This window comes from Ascaphus truei, chromosome 7 (assembly GCF_040206685.1).
Source record: "Ascaphus truei isolate aAscTru1 chromosome 7, aAscTru1.hap1, whole genome shotgun sequence".
Taxonomy (NCBI): domain Eukaryota; kingdom Metazoa; phylum Chordata; class Amphibia; order Anura; family Ascaphidae; genus Ascaphus; species Ascaphus truei.
This window is the reverse complement of record NC_134489.1, coordinates 98,338,737-98,362,176: the sequence shown is the minus strand read 5'-3', so window position 1 is coordinate 98,362,176 and position 23,440 is coordinate 98,338,737. Positions and strand designations below refer to the sequence as shown.

The following is a 23,440-nucleotide window of genomic DNA, read 5'->3' as shown; positions in this document are numbered from 1 at the left end:
CATATGAATGAGACTTGGGGATTTTCTAACCATAAAGCTGATTCAATGTAGGTTGTGATATCTTTTAGTGGATCAACGTCGCATTCTTCATATTATAGTCCACAGAGCATTCAAAACCTCGGTTTCTTCTGCAAGTACACTCCGGTTCATATTTGCTGTACAATAATTTAATCTATGAACTTCAATGTTGATTAGCTAAAAGGTATCACAACATGTATCAAATCTGCTTTTCTCTAGGACTTGTGTGGTTACACAAACTTTTCATTTATTAAAAAATAAATGATATACATAAAGTTATGTTTCTAATCTAGTTCTTACAGACCTATTAATTGTGGTAGAAGGTGGAGCCAGACATAAAAATGTCAGCTGTTCAACCTTCCCCTCTATACACACACATTACTTATAGCAGGGTAACTATATGTTAACTGGTCTGTCTGTGGTAACTAACCAGGTTATAATGTAATACCAAGTGATTATAAGTATAGGACACCAGCCCATCCCTGAGAGGGTTAACTGGTGTGATTACAACAAACAAGGCGTGGCCACCAGAGGTTCATTCATAGATTCTATAGGTTGTGGGCGGGGTCTCACTGGTGATCCTATTAGAAGCTTTACTGCCGCACAAGGGGCGTGGTTTAATCAGGGAGGAGGCGTGGCCTTTGCTTGGGTGGGCGGGGATTGTGGGCGCAGTCTGCCAGTCGCTCTCAGCCTCCAGCTGCTGCTGAACTCGCTGCCGCTGTCCGAGGTGCTGAACCCAGCCGGGGATAGGGGCAGCGGCGGTGGGCGGCCTATATGCCCCGCTCCTGACTTGGACCCACCTGCACTGCTTGGCCCTGTCTCATTGCTGGGCTCGGTCCGCAGAGTGGTTGTTATCCGGTGTACCCCGGGCAGCATGCCCCCTCTGTGAGGGTGGATCGGACCCGGTGAGGCCTGCACCACATCGCTCAATACAGTGGCGGCCTCCCCCGCGAGGATGAGGCTCACGGCGGTGAGGGTCTTCCTCTGCCTGATGCTCATCACCTGCCATCCCTTGAGGAGCCTGAGCACCCGGAGCCACGGTGAGGTCCCCAGAGGGAGATATGAGTGGGAGCCCCCAGGAAGGAAGCTTAGGGTCTTAGATAACGGGGTGGCTGGAAAACATCATTATTATTGAGGGCCCTTTATTAACTTTAAAACTGCTCACACTCACTAATTTTCTGAATCTAACTGATTTGGAGTCAGTCTCAATCATTTTCAGCTTCAGCCCCCCCTCATGCACTTCAATGGGTTTTCGCTGGGAGAAGTCATTAGAATGTTACTTATTTGGGGTTCAGAACTCCCCACACCTCACTGACTCGTTTGGACGTTGACAAGCTCTGCAACTTGTCATCTTACCAATTCACCAGCCCCCAAGATAACCAGGATGACCAACATTGTTGCCTTACTAAAACCCAAGGTCCAGAGTCGGAAATGAATGAGGTCTGAGAATTCTGGGCCAATTTGAATGCATTTTTTTTAAAACTTGGTGCCTTATAATAAACATCCCCCCTTTAAAATAGTTGGGATCCTAATAAATTGGTTGTGCCCCAAAGCCAGCTTGTAGGAACAAAAACACAAAATTAAAAGGGGCATATAAAGGTCCCATTGGAGTGACACAGGCCGAGGGGAAGGGGGCTGGGGGGTTCGTCAAATGAAGAGGATCAAAAATAGAGAGCATTTGAGGAATGAGGAACACCCAGAGAGCTCTGAAGTTATCTTCTGGCACTGGATGGACTCACATTCACTGTTATGGGGACCATGGAAAGAATGGGCAGTAATATAGACAAAGTACTGTAGGAGTCTAACTGAGGTGGGGGTGGGTTTCTGACAAAAATAAAATACTGTAATTTGGGAGGTCTTTATAAGGATTTAGGAAATGTTGGCTCTTGCTCTAATATTGTCATTTTCCACAAACGGTGGAAGACCCGTTCTTGTTGTGCAAGGTGCAATGTTTATTGCTGTAATGATATGAAGTGGCAGCTATAGCACACGAGAGGGAGGAGGGAATTAAAGCTCTTTAGTTATAGTGGGATATTTTGTTCTCAGAAGACCCATCTAGTGACTGAAAGGTGTCCTGTCTCCTGAGCATTTCTAACTGTCTTAACCTACCATGTTCACTACGTAGAATATGTACTCAGAATTGGGGGTCGTGTATAAAAGAGCACCAGATTTAGCCAAGAAGTTGAAAACTATTGAAAATTTGTGTTTTGTTGTTGTTAAATCTGGTGTCATTGCACTGGGTTTCCTCCAGTCTTGCAGCCGGGACACTTTAGTAAATAACCTTCAGTCTCAAAGAACAAATCTGGGAGCCACTAAAAGTATAACCCCTAATGCAGTCTAACCCAATCCAAACACCAACAGTGTAATCTAGATGTGGAAAATGACACTTCTGTTTGTTATTAATGTGCTTTGGATGGACACAATGCCAATCACCACACACAGAATCAATATTTTAACTTTGCAATGATTTGCAGATTGGAATCACTTTAAATGATTTGTTCTATAAGTAGCATCATCTCTTTGATTGGGTTAAATGATGCAGATCCTGTCTTATTTAGCACCAGACAATAGTTCGAAAGTATGTAAGGATATAGGGTAAGCAAAACCCTACACTTCGGAGGTCTTAGTATATAATCAAAAGTATTATTTTATTGTGGGAGGATTGACGTTTCGATCCTATTTCGGACATCTTGATAAAGGTCCAAGACATGGGCAAAATTTCAATCCTCCCACAATAAAAGAATACTTTTGATTATCTATCAAGACCACCTGGAGGGCCGGATCTTCCTAATTTAGGATTTTGCTTACAGTGGATTACCCCATAACGGCGTGTTACTGTACACCCAAGGCAGTTTGCATTGAATTTGTGAGTGCAACTATTTTTGAATTTTGTGGGGATATAGGGCCATATTCACAAGAGACCTTCATGGCCAGAACTTGTTAAGACCCATTCAAATGAGTGTACTGCACAATGTCTTCTGGCACTGGAAGGTATTTTATGGAATAAATAGTAAATATGGGAGATACTGTTTGACTTCTCTGGGACTAGATAAGTCCGTGTCACCTGGGGACTGGACATGGAATGGATAGAATAAAACTGGGCCAGTGCACTCAAGAACTATGTATAAAGACAAGCGCAAAACACACATTTGATGGAGTAATATCTTCCAATTATAAATATATATATGTTGGCAAAATATTACATTATTAGAAGGTATTACTCTATGGAGTGTGTGTGTGTGTGTTTGTCTTTTCACATGTTGCCTGATGCGGAGAGATCTACACCTACACAGAAGCAACAACGGCAACACCAAGGAGCACAGCCTGTTTTTAATCAACAAAAGGACCAGTGGACTAATTAAATGGGTTTTATACTCGCACTGGTATATTTGTTAGAGTAGTCAGTCTTATTTTACTCAATAATTATATTTCTAATTTGAACTTGTGTAGCGAATGAGTAAATACAACTTGTTTTACAGATATAATTGATAGGCATTCATACAAGTAGCTCTTGTTAGGAACAATTTATTTATTTATAAAATGTTTTACCAGGAAGTAATACATTGAGAGTTACCTTTCGTTTTCAAGTATGTCCTGGGCATAGAGTTAAGATGACAAATAATACATGGTTACAAATACAGTTACATAAGTGAAGAGGGAATACATTATATACAAGACATTGCATGCACAGTTAGAGATAATATATATTATAGGCGTATGTAACAGTTACAGACCAGATAAAAATGTGAGACAGCTTTAGTTTTGAACAAACTTAGACTGGTGGTGGCTGAGAGTCTCCGGTAAATTGTTCCAGTTGTGGGGTGCACGGTAAGAGAAGAAGGAGCGGACGGATACTTTGTTGAACCTTGGGACCATGAACAGTCTTTTGGAGTCAGATCTCAGATGATAAGTGCTGCATGTAGTAGGGGTGAGGAGCTTGTTCAGATGGATGGGTAGCTTGCCCAGAAAGTATTTGAAGGCAAGATAGGAAATATTAACTTTTCGCCTAGACTTAAGTGATGACCAATCTAGTTCTTTGAGCATTTCGCAGTGATGTGTGTTGTAGTTGCATTGGAGAACAAAATGGCATATTGAATTGTACAGGGTATCAAGGTTGCTATGGTGGGTTTGGGGTGCCGAGCCGTATACTATGTCCCCATTGTCGATAATTGTCATTAGCATCTGCTGTACGATACGTTTTCTGACTTAGGGGGGATTTGTTCCTGTGAAATACACATAGTTTGGCATAGGTTTTGGATGTCAGGGTATCAATGAGCATCCCAAATGTTAAATGTGAGTCAAACCATATGCCCAAGTATTTAAAACTAGTAACAGGATTTAGGGTGGTGTTAGCGTTGATTCTGATCTGGAGCTCAGTCATTGGAATCTTTAGAAATGTAGTCTTGGTCCCAAATACCATTGTTACAGTCTTGTCAGTGTTTAAAAATTGTTTTGGGAAATCCAATTTTCAAGTCTCAAAAAGTCAGATTGAAGTATGTGTTCAAGGTCGGAGAGGCTAGGGCTGTGTGCATATAAGATTGTGTCATCTGCATACATGTGTATTGAAGCTCCCTTATAAGCTGTAGGAAGATCATTGATGAACACTGAGAAGAGTAGGGGCCCCAGGAAAGAGCCTTGTGGGACACCACAGATTATATCCAAGGGGTTAGAGTTAGAGCCTGAGATAGACACATGTTGGGTTCTACCTGATAGGTATGGATAAAATCAGTTTAGTGCTTCCCTATTCCAGAGCACTGGAGTTTGTTAAGCAGGATAGCATGATCAACAGTATCAAAAGCCTTTGCAAAATCTAGGAATAATGACAGCATATGTCTGGTGCTGGGATCTGCATGGCAGATATAAACAGGTGGCTATGTGTTTTCATGCATTTTTCTAAAGCAATTTTTCTTTAGCAATGGCTAAAGCTAGCACCTAACCAGAACCACCATTTTATTTATAGCAAAATGCGTGAAGTTTATACGTGGGAGGTTATTCATGAAACTGCGTTAGTGCAGATCGAGTCACATTAAAATCAATGGGAGTTTCCGTGCGACTATGCAGTGTTTGGCATTATTACAGTTTAATTAACAACCCCATAGACTCCTTTGTAGCTTTTCCCCCCTTCTCTTTATATCTCTCCTTTTACATATTACCCTTATTGTGTCTTTCCTCTTCTTGTTTTCTCTTTGTAAACCTCTCTATTTCTGTATGTTTTCCCCTTTTAGCTATGTATATTTTCTGTAGATTGTCTTGTGCATCCTCTCTGAATCTGCCTTTCTCTTTTACAACAATGAATGGAGAGATTATAAGTACTGTATATATATATATATATTTCATTTCTCCATTCCTTTTTGGAATCCTCAGTCTCTTTAAGTAACAGTTAATGGTCCCACACTCTGGAGGCTGCCGATGGCCACTCTGTATGTGGAGTGGATGCTGACTCAGCCTCTGACGCTCTATTTGCATTTCTCTCCTCCCCCTCTTCCTGTGACTCATCCCACGTCAAAGAATGGAGCTGACCTTTACACCGACTCCTATTCTGGGCTACTGTGTGTACAGTATGTGTGGGGGCTCATTGGCACAGTCTCCTTTACTATTGATCCCCTTGCAGTTGATTAGGTGCTTAATCTGATATCCATTATATGACAATATCCATGAATTGCTAGAAGTCAACTGCATCAAAGTGATATATATATATATACAGTGTGTGTGTGTGTGCGTGTGTATATATATATGTGTATGTATATATATACATGTAAATATACATAAAAAGTGTATTAGGCATGTGAAGACAGACAACCAATCCCGACGTTTCGGCTCCGGAACAGAACCTTTCTCCAGGGGGGTGCCACCGTTCCGGAGCCGAAACGTCGGGATTGGTTGTCTGTCTTCACATACCTAATACACTTTTTATATTTTGGAAGTGAGTGCTGCCTCTTTCTTTGCCTGACGAAAGTAGAGTAAGATCTTTTGTTTATATATATATATATACATATATGTATATACTAGCTGATATACCCTGCGTTGCCCGGGATGTAAATCCGTAATAGGTAGTATTTCTAAATAGGGTAAGAATAGGTTGAGTATTTGGTGGAAAGATTGTATAATAATGTTGAAAAGAAACATGGAAGAAAATGTAATCCGATGTTTAAAAATTGTTTATTGTAAAGTTATTGTGAGTCGGCGAGTGGCTGGTGAGTGCGGTGTGGCGGTCCCACTATGGTGGGAAGGGGTGTGAGGTGGTGGGTGAAAGGCAGGGGTGGGTGGGTGAAAGGCAGGGGCGGGAGGGGGGCGGGAGGGGGGCGGGTGGGTGAAAGGCAGGGGCGGGAGGGGGGAGGGTGGGTGAAAGGCAGGGGCGGGAGGGGGGCGGATGGGTGAAAGGCAGGGGCGGGAGGGGGGCGGGTGGGTGAAAGGCAGGAGCGGGAGGGGGGCGGGTGGGTGAATGGCAGGGGCGGGAGGAGGGTGGGTGGGTGAAAGGCAGGGGCGGGAGGGGGGTGTGTGGGTGAAAGGCAGGGGCGGGTGGGTGAAAGGCAGGGGCGGGAGGGGGGCGGGGGGGTGAAAGGCAGGGGCGGGAGGGGGCAGGGGGGGAGGAAGGTAGGGGTGGGCGGGGGGGAGGAAGGCAGGGGCGGGCGGGCGGGGGGGGGGAAGGCAGGGGCGGGCGGGGGGGGGGGAAGGCAGGGGCAAGGGGGGGGAAGGCAGGGGCAAGAGGGGGGGAAGGCAGGGGCAAGGGGGGGGGGTGAAAGGCAAGGGGGGGAAGGCAGGGGTGAAAGGCAAGGGGGAAAAAGGCACGGGCAAGGGGGGAGAAGGTAGAGGCAAGGGCGGGGGTGAAAGGCAAGGGGGGGAAGGCGGGGGTGAAAGGCAAGGGGGTGAAAGGCAGGGGCAGGGGCAAGGGGGGAAGGGCAGGGGCAAGGGGGGGAAGGGCAGGGGCAAGGGGGGGAAGGCAGGGGCAAGGCGGAAGGCAGGGGCAGGGGCAAGGGAGGGGGTGTGTCACTGTGTGTGTGAGTTAGTGATTGGGTGGGTGGTTGAGTTAGTTAGTGACGTGGTGGGTGGTTGAGTTAGTTAGTTAGTGATTTGGTGGGTTATTTAGTGACTTTTATTTGGTGGGTGGATTATTTAGTGACTTTTATTTGGTGGGTGGGTTATTTAGTGACTGGGTGGGTTATTTAGTACTGGGTGGGTTATTTAGTGACTGGGTGGGTTATTTAGTGACTGTGTGTTGGGTTATTTAGTGACTGGGTGGGTGGGTTATTTAGTGACTGGGTGGGTGGGTTATTTAGTGACTGGGTGGGTTATTTAGTGACATCTCCCCCCTACCCCCGCCCCCCGCAGCCCCCATACCTCAGATGGAGGCCTTAAGATAGCGAGCGGGCAGGCCTGCATTTCCCCCCTGCATCTTACCCCCCCGCGGCGGCATGAAGCTAGTTTCAGGCCGGCATCCCCCCCCACATGCGGCGGCTTTGGGGGCATGAAGATAGCAGGCAGCACGCCATTCCCTCCAACCATCCGCCCCCCCATACCTCACGCGGCGGCTTGAAGATAGCGGGCGGCCGTAGTGGAATCTTTGGGGAGGCGGCAGGGTGGGTGGGAGGCACGTGGTGAGGTGTCCCCCAGCGGGCGCCACTGCCCTGCTCCTCCCGCCGGCATGTCCCACAGTGCGCGGCCAAGCAGGTTTGCAGGCTGTGAGGAGGCGGCAGGGCTGCTGCTTCGCCCCTGAGGGTTGTGATGGGAGCGGCAGCGGCGCTAAACCCCCCACCCGCGCGGCCAAGCAGCGTTAAGGGCGCCGCAAGGGGAGGTGAGTTGCGGGTGAGGGAGGTGATGGAGGGGGGGGGAGCAGGCGGCGAGGAGGAGAGGTTTGGGTGATGGGGGGGGGGATCCAGAGGGCCAGGTGTGTGTGTGTGTGTGTGTGTCTAAGCAACGCAGCCAATGAAAGGTGTGCGGGGGCGGGTCCGGGCCACGGACCAATCTGATTGGCATGAGGCGGAGTGATGGGCCAAAGGACCAATGTGATTGCCCCTAGACACAGGGACATACAATGGTTTCAAAAATATAGATATAGATATGAAGCATCCCAAAAAGAGCGCTCTGGTACATAAAAGCAAGCATCATTTATTATCATCACAATCACTAAAAACACAGATAAAACAATCTCTCTGGCCCTACATATATGTATACGAATGGACATCCTCTATAAACCTCAGTATATAATAGGTGTGCTACAAAAAGCTAAAGTAGTGGAACTAGCTAGCATGGCTTATAGGATGAAGGGGGGGAAGGAGGCAGCAATAACCTCAAACCACCCGCTTCATTTGATTATACTGTATTCCTATCCCAGTAGCACCGTCAGGGGCACAATTGTTTGCCTTAGTTCACCTGACTTAATTTGTTATGTAGGGCCCTTGAGGCTGCTCTGTGCTTGGTAAAGGATTTATGAACCTCTCAAGAAGAAATGTATATTAGCACCAGAAAAGACAAATATAGAAGGAACCTGCGTGATCTTCAACACTTGCATTCTTTATATATTAGTTCGCTATTAAAATATTATTTTCTACCCCCAAGTGTTGTTTTTTCCCCTTGCTTTTTGTTATGTGTAACACAGCATCTTCCTCTGTTTGCCTTTATATACAGTGAGAGATGGGTACCCAAGCACTATATATTAAACTCCAAATCTGGTTCCATTAACCCTAAAAGGAGATTACAAATCTAATTCAGAATATGAATGACCTTGCATCACTGTATCAGGTTCTATAATGACTGTTTTAGTGCTATTGTGTCAACAAGAAATACAAGGATTGACTATTCACAGTCCCAGTTTTCAAGACGACGACCCTAAATAGGGTTCAAACATACAGTAGGACCACTAATGGCTCCGGTGTTCTTCATTGTGATAAGACATTGTATATTATCATTTGGTGTGGATCAAAGTGAGTTGTAGCTTAAGTCAGTGGTGCGCAAACTGGGGGGCGGGAGAATTTCAAGGTTGGGGTGCGGGCGGTTACAGAGACGCCATCGGGGGAGGCGTGAGGCCTCTGTAAGGCTAAGTCCCCGCTAGCGCTGATCGGGCTGAGCGGGCGGCGCTTGCGGAGGAGATAGATATATGTAAGTCCCCGCTCACGCGGTGCGTGCGGCGCTCGTGCGCGTGCACACACGCTCAGCCGCAATCGGCGCTTAGCAAAACAAAAAAATCTATACCTACCCGTGCGCTGAACTACCCACAATGCCCCCCCCCCCATGCGCATACAAGCCGGACACCCGGCGCTCATGCTTGGAGCTCTCTCCAAGCATGAGCGCGCTCAGCGCCAGAGGGGACTTAGCCTAACTCACCAGCCCTACGCTACTTGAGGCCCTGCACCCTGACATAGGCCCCTCCCCCTGACCTAGGCCCCGCCCACCTACAGAGACTCTGCAGAGGAAGGGATTTCCCCTCTGTCTTGCCTACTGCATCTCAGGGCCCCGCCCTCTGACCCAGGCCCCGCCCACCTGCAGAGGAAGGGATTTCCCTCTATGCTTCCTTCCTGCATCTCAGGGCCCCGCCCCCTGACCCAGGCCCCGCCCACCTGCAGAGGAAGGGATTTCCCTCTGTGCTTCCTTCCTGCATCTCAGGGCCCCGCCCACTGACCCAGGCCCCGCCCACCTGCAGAGGAAGGGATTTCCCTCTGTGCTTCCTTCCTGCATCTCAGGGCCCCGCCCCCTGACCCAGGCCCCGCCCACCTGCAGAGGAACCTCTGCTTCCTTCCTGCATCTCAGGGCCCCGCCCCCTGACCCAGGCCCCGCCCACCTGCAGAGGAACCTCTGCTTCCTTCCTGCATCTCAGGCCTCGCAATTTGCTGCGGACAGGGGGGGAGAGCGGACCCCCCAAGAGTGCTGGCCCCCGGGCTTTGCCCGGGCTATAGCTACGCCCCTGGTTAAATGTCTTAATTCCTAAGGAGAAACTCTCAACTATGTGACTGAAAGACAAATTCGGTTCCCAGTTATTTTTTAATCTTAAATATATGCTTTTTAATATCAATATATTAGAAAAGACTTCTGGAACTAGAGAGAGTGCAGAGAAGAGCCACCAAATGAATAAAGGGGATGGACAATCTGTTTTATGAGGAGAGGCTAGCTAAATTAGATTAATTTACATTAGAATAGAGGTGTCTAAGAGGGGATATGATAACTATATACAAATACTGTATATTCGGGACAATACGAGGAGCTTTCAAATGAACTATTCATCCCAAGGGCAGTACAAAGGACTAAGGCCGCGCTTATAGTGCCGGCGACGGCGATGCGAATTCGCCCAAAAACAAAATCATTTCCGCCGCGTGCGCTTATAGTACGGGTCACGTGACGGCCCTTGAACAAATCAAATTGCGGGAATCCCGCGATGCGGCCAACCGGCGAAACATAACTTTCGCCGGTGGCGACGGGTGACGTCACCCATCGTGTCGCCGTCGGCGGCACTATAGGCAAAGCCTAAGGGTCATCCCTTAGGCTAAGTCCCCGGTGGAGGATGCCTGGCGTCCTAGCGGCGCATGCACAGCTTAAAACCGCGATCGGCGGTCTCTAGGGAGTGATGAGTGGTGTGGGGGCGTGGCCAAAAGGGGGGCACGGCCACTTGTCAACAGCTGCGCTCACATTGGCTCCCCATATCTGCCCTCGTATTGGCTCCCAGTGCACCATGTGACTGCGTCGCTGCTCGGGAACACAATCGTGTTGTATCCCCTGCTGGCTGACGCGCCACCGCACTGCATGAGCCAACACGCACGAACACACTGGGGCCTGCCATTACTGAGGTGAGTGATTGGTGTGCGGAGCGCACGCTGCCACGTGCGCCGCCGTCACCACCAGGGATCCTACCTAAAAGGTATGAGGAAAGGAGATTTCACCAGCAACAAAGGAAAGGGTTCTTTGCAGTAAGGGCAGTTACAATGTGGAATTCATTACCCATGGAGACTGATGGCAGATACAATAGATTTGTTCAAAAAAATGTTGGACATATTTTTGGAAAGGTATTGTATGTCTTTATTTATATAGCGCCATAAATGTACATAGCGCTTCACAGTAGTAATATGCTGTAATCATATAAATCAGCGTTTCCCAAACGGTGGGTCGCGACCCGGCACCGGGCCACGGCACCAAAATTGCCGGGTCACAGCGAGGCTGGCCGCGCGGTGTCTCCCGTCCCCCCTGCTCAATTTAAAAAAAATGCCGGCGATTTCCCCCTGCGGTCCCGCGCGCTTGCGCAGGGCAAGCAAGGCCTGCTCCCTTCCTCCCCCCCCCCCCCGCTCCCAACGTGGGACGGAGAAGGAAGTACCAGCTCCTCTGCGGCCCGCACGTTACGTGGGACGTAGGGGGAAGTTCAAGCTCCTACTGCGGCGTGCTTCCCCCCGCAGCCAGCTTCCCCCCGCAGCCAGCTTCCCGAGCTCACCTCCCGTGGCACCCCCTCCCGAGCCCACCTCCCGTCCCCCCAAGCCCACCTCCCGTCCCGGGCAGCAGGGGATATCGGGGGCAGCAGGGGAAAGCATCCGGCGGCAAGGTAAGTCACCCCACCCAGTCACTGCCACCCACCCAAGTGCCCCTGGTCCCCCTCCCACCCACCCAAGTGCCCCTGGTCCCCCTCCCACCCACCCAAGTGCCCCTGGTCCCCCTCCCACCCACCCAAGTGCCCCTGGTCCCCCTCCCACCCACCCAAGTGCCCCTGGTCCCCCTCCCTCCCACCCACCCAAGTGCCCCTGGTCCCCCTCCCTCCCACCAACCCAAGTGCCCCTGGTCCCCCTCCCTCCCACCCACCCAAGTGCCCTTGGTCCCCCTCCCTCCCACCCACCCAAGTGCCCCTGGTCCCCCTCCCACCCACCCAAGTGCCCCTGGCCCCCTCTCCAGTCACTCACATCCGTCGTTGCCTGTAATTCACTGTTTGTGTCTGTGTGGGTATAGGGGAGAGCGAGTGTGTGTGGGTATAGGGGAGAGCGAGTGTGTGTGTGTATCTGTATCAGTGTGTGTGTGTGTATCAGTGTGCGTGTGTATCTGTGTGGCTGCGTGTGTGTCAGTGGCTGCGTGTGTGTGTCAGTGGCTGCGTGTGTGTGTCAGTGGCTGCGTGTGTGTGTCAGTGGCTGCGTGTGTGTGTATCAAAGGCTGTGTGTATGTATCAGTGTGTGTGTCAGTGGCTGCGTGTCAGTGGCTGCGTGTCTGTCAGTCGCTTTGTGTGTGTGTGTATCAGTGGCTGTGTGTGTGTGTATCAGTGACTGTGTGTGTGTCTGTGCAGGCCCTATAGGCCAGTATAGGCGATAAAAATTTTAGTGGGTCACGAAGGAGAAGTTCAAAAATAACCGGGTCACGGAAAAAAAAGTTTGGGAAACCCTGATATAAATAACAAATAATATAAATAACAGATCATGGGAATAAATACTTCAGATATAAAAGTAACATTAAGGAAGAGGCGTCCCTGCTCCGAGGAGTTTACAATCTAATTGGTAGGTAGGTGAACGTATAGACAGTAGGAGGGAATTCTAGTAAGTGCGTCTGCAGGGGGCCAAGCTTTATGTATCCTGTGTCCAGGATTACCCCAGTGCTATTCATATGCTACAGGGATATACCAAATAAGTAAACATGGGAAGGATGTTGATCCAGGGAGAAATCTGATTGCCAATATTTGGAGTAAGGAAGGAATTTAATTTAACGCATATGAGATATCATTAGATGATACTGTATGTCACTGGGGTTTGTTTGTTTGCCTTCCTCTGGATCAATATACTGTAAGTACGGACACAGGATAAAGTATCTGTTGTCTAAATTTAGCATAGGTTGAACTTGAAGGACGCATGCCTTTTTTCAACCTCATCTACTATGTAACTATATATTATAAGGGTCACCATTTTGATGGCTGTTGACGCCAGTTTGAATGCCGGAGAATACATAAATATACTGTATACATAATGTGCTGATTTTGTTTCTGAGAGGTGGGAAAAGGAAATGAATTCCCTGCACTGCTTTGTCGTTTGTTATAACAAGTGGTACTTTATTGCAAACGTTGTACTCGGAGAAGTAATTGTGGTCGTTGCCGTGTTCCACAGGAATAGGTGGTGATATTGCCACAGGAATAGGCGGTGATATTGCCACAGGAATAGGCGGTGATATTGCCACAGGAATAGGCGGTGATATTGCCACAGGAATAGGCGGTGATATTGACACAGGAATAGGCGGTGAAATTGCCACAGGAATAGGCGGAGATATTGCCACAGGAATAGGCGGTGATATTGCCACAGGAATAGGCGGTGATATTGCCACAGGAATAGGCGGTGATATTGACACAGGAATAGGCGGTGATATTGACAAAGGAATAGGCGGTGAAATTGCCACAGGAATAGGCGGAGATATTGCCACAGGAATAGGCGGTGATATTGACACAGGAATAGGCGGTGAAATTGCCACAGGAATAGGCGGAGATATTGCCACAGGAATAGGCGGTGATATTGCCACAGGAATAGGCGGTGATATTGCCACAGGAATAGGCAGTGGTATTGACACAGGAATAGGCGGTGAAATTGCCACAGGAATAGGCGGAGATATTGCCACAGGAATAGGCGGTGATATTGCCACAGGAATAGGCGGTGATATTGCCACAGGAATAGGCAGTGATATTGACACAGAAATAGGCGGTGATATTGCCACAGGAATAGGCGGAGATATTGCCACAGGAATAGGCGGTGATATTGCCACAGGAATAGGCGGTGATATTGCCACAGGAATAGGCGGTGATATTGCCACAGGAATAGGCGGTGATATTGCCACAGGAATAGGCGGTGATATTGCCACAGGAATAGGCGGTGATATTGCCACAGGAATAGGCGGTGATATTGCCACAGAAATAGGCGGTGATATTGCCACAGGAATAGGCGGTGATATTGCCACAGGAATAGGCGGTGATATTGACACAGGAATAGGCGGTGATATTGACACAGGAATAGGCGATGATATTGACACAGGAATAGGCGGTGATATTGACACAGAAATAGGCGGTGATATTGCCACAGGAATAGGCGGTGATATTGCCACAGGAATAGGCGGTGATATTGCCACAGAAATAGGCGGTGATATTGCCACAGGAATAGGCGGTGATATTGACACAGGAATAGGCGGTGATATTGCCACAGGAATAGGTGGTGATATTGCCACAGGAATAGGCGATGATATTGCCACAGGAATAGGCGGTGATATTGACACAGGAATAGGCGGTGATATTGACACAGGAATAGGCAGTGATATTGCCACAGGAATAGGCGGTGATATTGCCACAGGAATAGGCGGTGATATTGACACAGGAATAGGCGGTGATATTGACACAGGAATAGGCGATGATATTGACACAGGAATAGGCGGTGATATTGACACAGGAATAGGCAGTGATATTGCCACAGGAATAGGCGGTGATATTGCCACAGAAATAGGCGGTGATATTGACACAGGAATAGCGATGATATTGACACAGGAATAGGCGGTGATATTGCCACAGGAATAGGCGGTCATATAGCCACAGGAATAGGCGGTGATATTGCCACAGGAATAGGCGGTGATATTGACACAGGAATAGGCGGTGATATTGCCACAGGAATAGGCGGTGATATTGACACAGGAATAGGCGATGATATTGACACAGGAATAGCGATGATATTGACACAGGAATAGGCGGTGATATTGCCACAGGAATAGGCGGTCATATAGCCACAGGAATAGGCGGTGATATTGCCACAGGAATAGGCGGTCATATAGCCACATGAATAGGCGGTGATATTGACGGCAATGTGAAAAAGCAAAACTTTATATCCGCCATGTAATTTGTAGAAGTGATATTGCTTGACTCATAGCAGAAGTGCTGCAATTTGTTAAAGTGCTTTCAATGATTTAACTGGGTCAGAATAATTGTCAGTTTATTAAAAAAAAAAATGTAAAAAGCAGTTTAGTAAACAGCTGCAGCGGCCGTTATTCAAACAAATCACGCGTTGTGCACATCGGAATACCGATGTCATGACGCGGGATATCTTCCAACCTTACTGCCTTAAGACGCGAGTACAGAAATTGGCAGTTCTGGTTTTTAAACACCTTAAATTGACACAGTAGCACAGTAGCACAGTACTGTACACATTGCAATTCATTCATTTCATTGCACCCAAAGATACAGAATCCATAAAATTCAATCGCGATAAGCGCGGGTGCCTGGGGCGATTGGCCGCGTTCATGCCGCGTGGAGTACAGCAGAGCACACGAAATCGGCGCCGTGATTTGTTTCAATAACGGCCGCTGCAGCTGTCTATTATCCAAAATGATAAATAGCTTGAGAAATTGATTGTAAATTGAGTTGTGTTTATCTTGGCATTATAACTAATATATATAATATATATATATATATATATATATATATATATATATATATATATATAATTTGGTGCAGAAATACCAAAAATGCATAGTTTAGGTATATGCATTTTTGGTATTTGTGCAACAAATTATATGCGTATTTGCAAACTGAGTTGTATTTGTGGCACCGCAATAAAGATGATGCTGTATAAGCAAATATTACACACACACATCTCAGCTCTGTTCCTCAATCTGTTGCATTCTTCCTGCCTCTGTCTCTCTCTTTCAATGCAACTTCAACATCCATGTGAAAAGCCGAAGCCAACGTCAGCGCGACTCGTCAGCAGCTACGTCAAGTGGGATATGGGAATAGTTTAACATACTGTGTGCTGAGAATAGTTCTATGCGGGTTCTCAGAGGATGTTAACCTAAACTACCGTTTTCAATAAACCCCTCTTGGATCCATTATTTTGGCGCTCTCACTTATTTGTGTCCTAATTCACTAAATGACATGATGTTCATCTCTGTATTGTTTACAATGAATGGTAATCGCCTGTGTATTTCTGTCTTCTTTTTAATTGATGGTAATATTTGACTCCAAAGAAACCGCGTGCCATGTGCTTCTGGAGAACACGGCTGCATTCATGTAATTAGCCATGTTTGGTAAAATATGACATGAGTGTGCAACCCTCTGTATTTCTGCATATCCAAAGATAAAGGCAGTGGGAGAGTCAGCGCATTGTGTGCACGGTGGGGAGGGGTGAACTCACAAGTGGGGAATGATTGCATGTTGCAGGGCAGAGCCAATGTGATTGAGTTTGGCGTGATGGAGCAGTTTGATGATTCATGTCTCTAAGGTTGCGTCTTGCTCATATTATATTGTTCTCTCCCCTTTGAAGTTCTCGTTTTGCTTCTGTTTCTCTCCTCTCTTTCTCTTCTCTCTCTCTCCTCTTCTCTCCTCTCTTTCTCTTCTCTCTCTCTCTCTCTCTTCTCTCCTGTCTCTCTCCTTTCTTCTCTCCTCTCTTCTCTCCCTCTTCTCTCTCTCTCTCCTTTCTTCTCGCTTCTCTCCTCTCTTTCTCTTCCCTCTCTCTCTTCTCTCCTCTCTCTCTCTTCTCTCTCTCCTTTCTTCTCTCCTCTTCTCTCTCTCCTTTCTTCTCTCTCTCCTTTCTTCTCTCTTCCCTCTTCTTCCACGCTATTTTAGCCTACATTCATCTCTGATTTTGCAGAGATTCACATCTCTTCGTCCTCTCCTGTTGTTGTCCCTGCAGGTTGCCTGTTTGACCTCAGGCTGTGCTCTAAGGAGGAAGTCTGTGTACAGGGTAAGTGTATCCTTTGGGTTATTGCGATGGCCAAGCTACCACGTTCAGTATTCCAATGCGAGGACATGAAGAAGAGAGCCTGAGATAAAACCAGAATGCACGGTCTTTACTGGGGAATCTGGCATATTAACCCTTTCTCTGCCTAATGGGTTGAGCCAATGCAGATTTGGCACTGCAGGGATTGGAAGGAATAAAGGAGTTTATCCACAGGAGTGCGTTACATTGTTAGCGATGCCTTATCCCCATTTGATGTATCGATATCCGTAACGCGTATCCCCAGAGGTGTTTAGAATCAGAATGTTATCACATGCACCGGAAAATAGCGAATCGATACATTTAACCGAACGTTTGGATTACTCATATGCAAATAATATGGTAATGAGCTGTTTACATAATAACAGAGACCCCCAGACCTCTGTTCATGGTAGCGCATGATAATAACGCAACGATATTTAAGACCTTCCAAAAGCTGCCCTTCCTCACATCCAGCCCCTGATTATCATTGAGTTTTTTCTGGGAATAGCGTAAAAGCAATGTACTGAGTATAGGGCTTAACCCTTTCATTACAAAAAGTTATGTGTCATACAGGCATACCCCGGTTTAAGGACACTCACTTTAAGTACACTCGCGAGTAAGTACATCTCGCTCAATAGGCAAACGGCAGCTCACGCATGCGCATTTCAGCACTTCCTGAACACAATACCAGTTCCCTAGCTGTGCGCAAGCGGGGAGACTATAGAGCCTGTTACACATATGTTATTTACATCAGTTATGCACGTATATGACGATTGCAGTACAGCACATGCATCAATAAGTGGGAAAAAGGTAGTGCTTCACTTTAAGTACATTTTCACTTTACATACATGCTCCGGTCCCATTGCGTACGTTAATGTGGGGTATGTCTGTACTGTATAAATATTTATATTATGGATCATATAAATGTCTGAAACACATCACAAACTATGTTATGGTTTTTTAGAGATTAAAGGGATATTTTTGTGTGAGATAGTATGGCATTGAATGTAATAATGACTGTATGAAGTATGGATGTACAATAATGTATATCCATAAATATCTCAGCAATAATCATTCATATTTAATTTTTTGTTAATGTACAATTAAAATAAATGAAGAAAGGACACTAGAAATAATTGAAAAAGTTAAGTGCAAAAGTGTGTCGATATTGTAGTAAGATTTGCATTCGTTTTTGGTAAGGCGCATGCGTATTGCGTCTTTATGGCATGCATTAATAACATGCGTTAACCTTTGACATATGCGCATGTGCAGTGTATGGGAAAACCCGTCTGAGACATGACAATCACCGCTGATAGCGCTGCTACTTTGAAGAACGGACGCTATTTTTGCATCTCATTAGCTCTGAGGACAAAAAATAACATCCGGTCCCAATTTCTGTGACGCATTTTATTAGCGCAAAAATTACACACTTCTGTGGATCTACCCCCAAAGTGTTTTGTTCGCTCACAGATGGCTTGTTCGGTCAGTGCCAGGATCGTTCTGAGAGGGATAGTGGTCAGTTCCAGGTGACTCCTGTGACACTACAGCAGCTGCAGGGCGTCCTGCGTCAGCTCACAGCGCAAGGTACCCAAATAAGCACTGTGAACCCCTCCCTGCCAGAGCAGTCCGCAAAGCATCACTCATCCTCTGTCCCAGCTGGGTATATATTAACATGAAGATCAGTTCTCAGGTAATGCTGATTCTTCCTAGAGCAGGGGTGGCCAACTCGAGTTCTCGAGGGCCACCAACAGGTCAGGTTGTCAGGATATCCCTGCTTCAGCACAGCAGCAGGGGTGGCCAATTCCAGTCCTCAAAGGCCACCAACAGGTCAGGTTGTCAGGATATCCCTGCTTAAGCAGAGGTGGCACAATCAGTGTCTTAGACTGAGCCACTGATTGAGCCACCTGTGCTGAAGCAAGGATATCCTGAAAACCCGACCTGTTGGTGGCCCTTGAGAACTGGAGTTGGCCACCCCTGTCCTAGAGGGATCTTCAGAGAACCAATTATTTGCAAACCCCTGTGATTGTTAGAGACCCACACAGCATTACCATATTTTTCCAAGAGGGACCTTTAATTCTGCCCAACTTAACACTTCTTTATTGTAAACGCTATGGACTGATTTAACCTATTCCTCAATAACTAGAGAGCGTGCAAAGCATCACCCACGTTCCCAAACCTCTGAGCAAGGAAACTGCGGGAATGAATCAAGCAGGTGAATTGATTAATGCATGACATATTTTGTTCTGTGGCTGCAGGGATGTCTTGGAGAGACGATGTGACACAGCGTGTAATGGCTCATGAGATGGGGCGGATCCCTCAGCACAGACCACTGGAGCCTCTGGATGTTCTGGATGACGGGAGGTAAAAGCCATGTACACCAATTACACGCGCATGCGCGTTATCGTCATCTAACCCAGGACTCCAGTAGGATGCAAAAGGGCTTCATTAAAACAGCTGTTGGTGCTGATCTCCTTGGGTTTTGCACTTGATGTTTTTTGGAGACCCGTTCTTGTCCTTTCCAAGGTTTCATTTTTTTTTTTTTTTTTTTAATCTGATGTTTCGTACGGGAGATAGAAGTGTTTAAAATATGAAGTGTCCGGGAGGTTAACATTGAGCTCTCCCCGGAGCCCAGTGCAGTCCATCGTTTACATTGGTAACATCAGAAGCAAGAAATTAAGTAAATCCTGATTTTTAACACATAAGCTTCTGGGGATGAGCTGCTTTAAAGTACTCTGTAGTATTAGAACTGAGAAGCACGAGGCTGAAATTTGCACTGGGGGGGTGGGGGGATGAAAAGGGAACATTGGAGAAGGTGCAGTATGAGGAACACCTGAATGCATAAAGGTGACATGCCTGGAAAGACGTAACGCAGCACGTTGAACTAAGGATGCATAAGGCAACACAGACAATGCAAAGCCTTACATACAGACGCAACTGGCAGAGTGCAGTATGGCGCTGACCTTGGATCCCAGTATGAGCAATCTGGAGATGAAATGAATATTGATTTAATAAAGCATTAGTCCAAGAAGCTAGCATTCTAAAATATTCTGGTAGGCTGAGCACGAAAGGGGATTCAAGGGTAACTAACGGAATAATCCTCTGCAGTAGGGCAGATAGCAAGCCTGGAATGGAGTCACTGCCCGACACAACTAATACAGGATGTACCCTTCCAAATACACTAAATACAATGGAGTCTAGTGAAGGGGTGCTCAACTCTGGTCCTCAAGCCCCCTCTCCTCCCGCCCCCCCTCCCAACAGGTCTTGTTTTCAGGATATCCCTGCTTCAGCACAGGTGGCTCAATTGGTCCCTGGTTCAGCACAGGTGGTTCAATCAGATTGAGCCACCTGTGCTGAAGCTGGGATATACTGAAAACTTGACCTGTTGGGGGGCTTGAGGACTGGAGTTGAACACCCCTGGTCTAGGGGACAATTGATATTAGGATATTGTGAGAGTGTTTATTGATTTGGCTCAGGTCAAATACAATGCAAGTCTTCAAAACCCAATGTGCAACTAAACAAGCAGCTGGGTTTAACAATTATATAGTCAGATCTTCACCATTGTCCTTTCTGTTATTCTGGTCCAATTAAAAACAAAGCTGAACCTATGTACAGTATGGGTGATAAGATGATTCTTTTGTGAGGAGCGGAGTCACAGTGTAACAACAATAAAACATTGCGTTGTATACAAAGTACTGTACGTGAGCCGTTGAAAATACAAAGATCCCTTATTTAGGTCATGTATGAGTCTTTTTGGATTTAATATATATGCTAAAATTCTGCACTAAACAATGTAATAATATAAGTATTGGGGAGGTATTGGGGAGGTATTGGGGGGGTATTGGGGAGATATTGGGAAGGTATTGTATTGCATTGTATAGTTCACATATTATGGCCTTTGAACTCCTGACCTCTCCGTTATTTGCCTATGTCTCAGGTCCTCTATCTCTCACACATCTGGGCGAGCACCTCAGCGCCTGTCAGGGGCTGCTCAGCCCCCCACACAGAGATGGGCTGGCTCAGCCGACCAGCCCCAGTACTTCCGACCACGACTTTCCTCAGCACCAACTGAATTCTCTTCCCAGCGACAAAAGCTGCCAGCACCCATCAAACAGAACATTCCTCCTCTGATGGATCAATACCTGACATACTTCCTGCTAAGCTCCCAGACCCCCAACTCACAACTGGGCCGCTCCCAGGAATCCCTGCTGCCACAACAGTCCTATGGCAAGGTGACAACTCACCCTTTGTAACCTTACCCACCACCATGCTACTACCACCCAGCACGTTGTGCCTCTTTACACTGACTTCTTCAGGGGTCATCAAATGCTCTATGTGGGTAACAGTCTCCTCTCATCTTCTCCTTTCACTTCATTTCCTCTTTAAGCTCTTATATTTTCAAAGGAATAAATGAAAGCTGTAACATGCTTGTAGTAATACTGGCTACGGGGAAAACCATATTCTATTGCAGGTAGGAATAGTGTACCTTTTACTCACTGCCTATAAACCATGTGTACACATTTAAAGAGCTACTCTGAATATACAGTAAGTCGTTCTCTAACTGTAGTCCCTGAACCACTGGTAGCCACTGAAGAATCATTGCAGTCATTGGCATTTCTATGTCTGCAAGCATAAGAGTTCTGAAGGCTGTTTTTAAGATCTATGTTCAATATATTTTAAATCTGTGTTTACTTATATTTAAACCTTATTGTTAAGCGGTCCTCAAAATAATTATTAACATTTAAGGGAAAAGTTTGAGAAACCCTGTTGTATTTAATATATATAGGATATGTGACATATAATATACAATAACATGAATGAGAGATACATGCTTTCTTCTCCGGGGTCTTGAGGGAGTCAACTGACATTTGTGAAGAGTAAGGAAGCATAACAATAATTTTATTTTGCATTTTATTCTTGTATAACTAACCTGTTTTCATGTTGAGGTTACAATATACAAAAGCATGTCATGTGCCATTGGTGGGTCAGCTAGATCGTTCTGAATGTATATTTTTTGTGTATGAATTTTTGAGACTATATAAGAATTGTATTGAGATTTACTGTAGCAGGAGAAACTTGAGGTCTCCTGCAATGAGTCTTCGCCTCTTGGTTTTCCTTCTTCTATAATCAGTCCATGCAACTCATGCTGGGAATATTTGTATCTGACATGCTTGTTGGTAAATATTTGAGGGACATTGTTGCATGACTCTTTGAGCATCCGCTCCTCTCCTTGCAGCTTGGATACCAGGATGCGAATTGGCTGAGGAATCCGCCTCGGGTCCCCAGTGTCTCCCATACCTGGCCAGAGGGATCCAGCAGAACCAGTTACGGGAGACTTCAAGGAAGACCGGAAGCACCGCTGACCATTCACCTGCCCAATGAAAGGCACAACACTTGGGCCAAGCTGAGGCGGAAGCTACCTCGGGAAAATGTTGACCCCGACCTACCAGATGACCTTGTAGACAGTTCTGAAAGGATTGTGGGTTTGAACCAGTTATCTGACGGCGACCAGGACCCTCAACCAGACAGCAGAGCTGAGCCACCGAGAACATTTAGAGGTCACTCCTCCCATTTGACTTCATCCATTTGCCATTACAGTGCAGTCATTTATACCGGCTCTCATTGGTATAATAAAGAGATGATTATTGGGTAGTGGGACTTCTGTATGTGTTAAACACTCATTGGGTAGTTGTGAAGGGTTGTGGATGAAAAAAGACACTTAGGTCCATATTAACTAAAGCTTGCTACGGGTTAGCATATTTGGGAGCTGCAGCTTAGCACCTTTTAGTGAATACAGGCCTTCATGATAGATCTTGTTTTCTGCAGGCACCGCTGTGATGCAGAATATACCAGAGGCACAGAGCATTGCTGAAGCACAGAGCATTGCTGAAGCACAGAGCTTGGCTGCACTTCTGGAGAGATATGGTGTAGACTTGAGACAACTGAGCGAGACCCAGTTAGGGCAGCTCTCCACTTTTCTTCAGCTCATCCAATCGGACGCTTTGCAGAACCTGGGTGAGAGTACGGGACAGGAAAAGAATATAAGGACTGATCTATAGGGGGACTAAGAGAAAGAGAGAAAAATAACTGGGAAAGAGTACGTGAGATGAGAAAAGGCCGATATCTGAGAAGAGTAACATATCCTCTATGCACTTCTGAAAAATAAAACAACCCATGTTTTATGTATTAAAGTAATCCTTTTTATGGAGCGGAAATCTCCCTGATCAAGGAGAATAAAGCTTCCCAGCTCCTTGAAAAGATGCCAACGTACATTAGAAAAAACTGAATATTATATTGGCAATAGAGTTAAATATGTTTTAATATGCTATACCTGCACTGTCATTTAATATAGTCTCTTTGTTTTTTAATTCTGTATTGATAATTACTTCTCCATTCTGCTCTAAATCTGAATATAATGCAGAGTTTGGGAAATCATTTGAACTATTCATTTAAAAGATACATTGTGGCAGAAAAGATACGCTACGATGAGAGACAGAAAACCTAAGGTAGAGTGGAGCAGGTTACACTAAAGAGTATTGTGACCTAACTCTCCGCTTCTGCTTCACAGGCCCGAGAAACACAAACAGGAGTCCATCCAAACGGGTGAGGGAGAGTTTATTACTCCTGCTGGGACACAATGTACTGCAGGGCAAGAACGAGGACAGTCACATACTCTAGCTACTTCACATGGGGATCAATAGAGAAATAACAGAGGGTAACAGGTGGAATACATCATCGTGGGAGCCGTGCGTGGGGTG

General features: G+C 46.4%; 1 protein-coding gene across 3 annotated transcripts in view; it reads left to right on the top strand.

The window, feature by feature from the left end:
• The first annotated feature begins 680 nt into the window (after positions 1-680).
• PTPRN (protein tyrosine phosphatase receptor type N) overlaps positions 681-23,440 on the top strand; it is a 92,483-nt gene continuing 69,723 nt past the window's right edge. For all 3 annotated transcript variants that reach the window (XM_075609598.1, XM_075609597.1, XM_075609599.1), the window contains exons 1-8: positions 681-1,058; positions 16,620-16,670; positions 18,156-18,269; positions 18,941-19,046; positions 20,620-20,914; positions 21,919-22,240; positions 22,509-22,697; positions 23,251-23,285. In XM_075609598.1, coding sequence (XP_075465713.1) covers positions 974-1,058; positions 16,620-16,670; positions 18,156-18,269; positions 18,941-19,046; positions 20,620-20,914; positions 21,919-22,240; positions 22,509-22,697; positions 23,251-23,285 — 1,197 coding nt within the window. In that variant the 5' untranslated portion in view covers positions 681-973. The remainder of the gene's footprint in view (positions 1,059-16,619; positions 16,671-18,155; positions 18,270-18,940; positions 19,047-20,619; positions 20,915-21,918; positions 22,241-22,508; positions 22,698-23,250; positions 23,286-23,440) is intronic.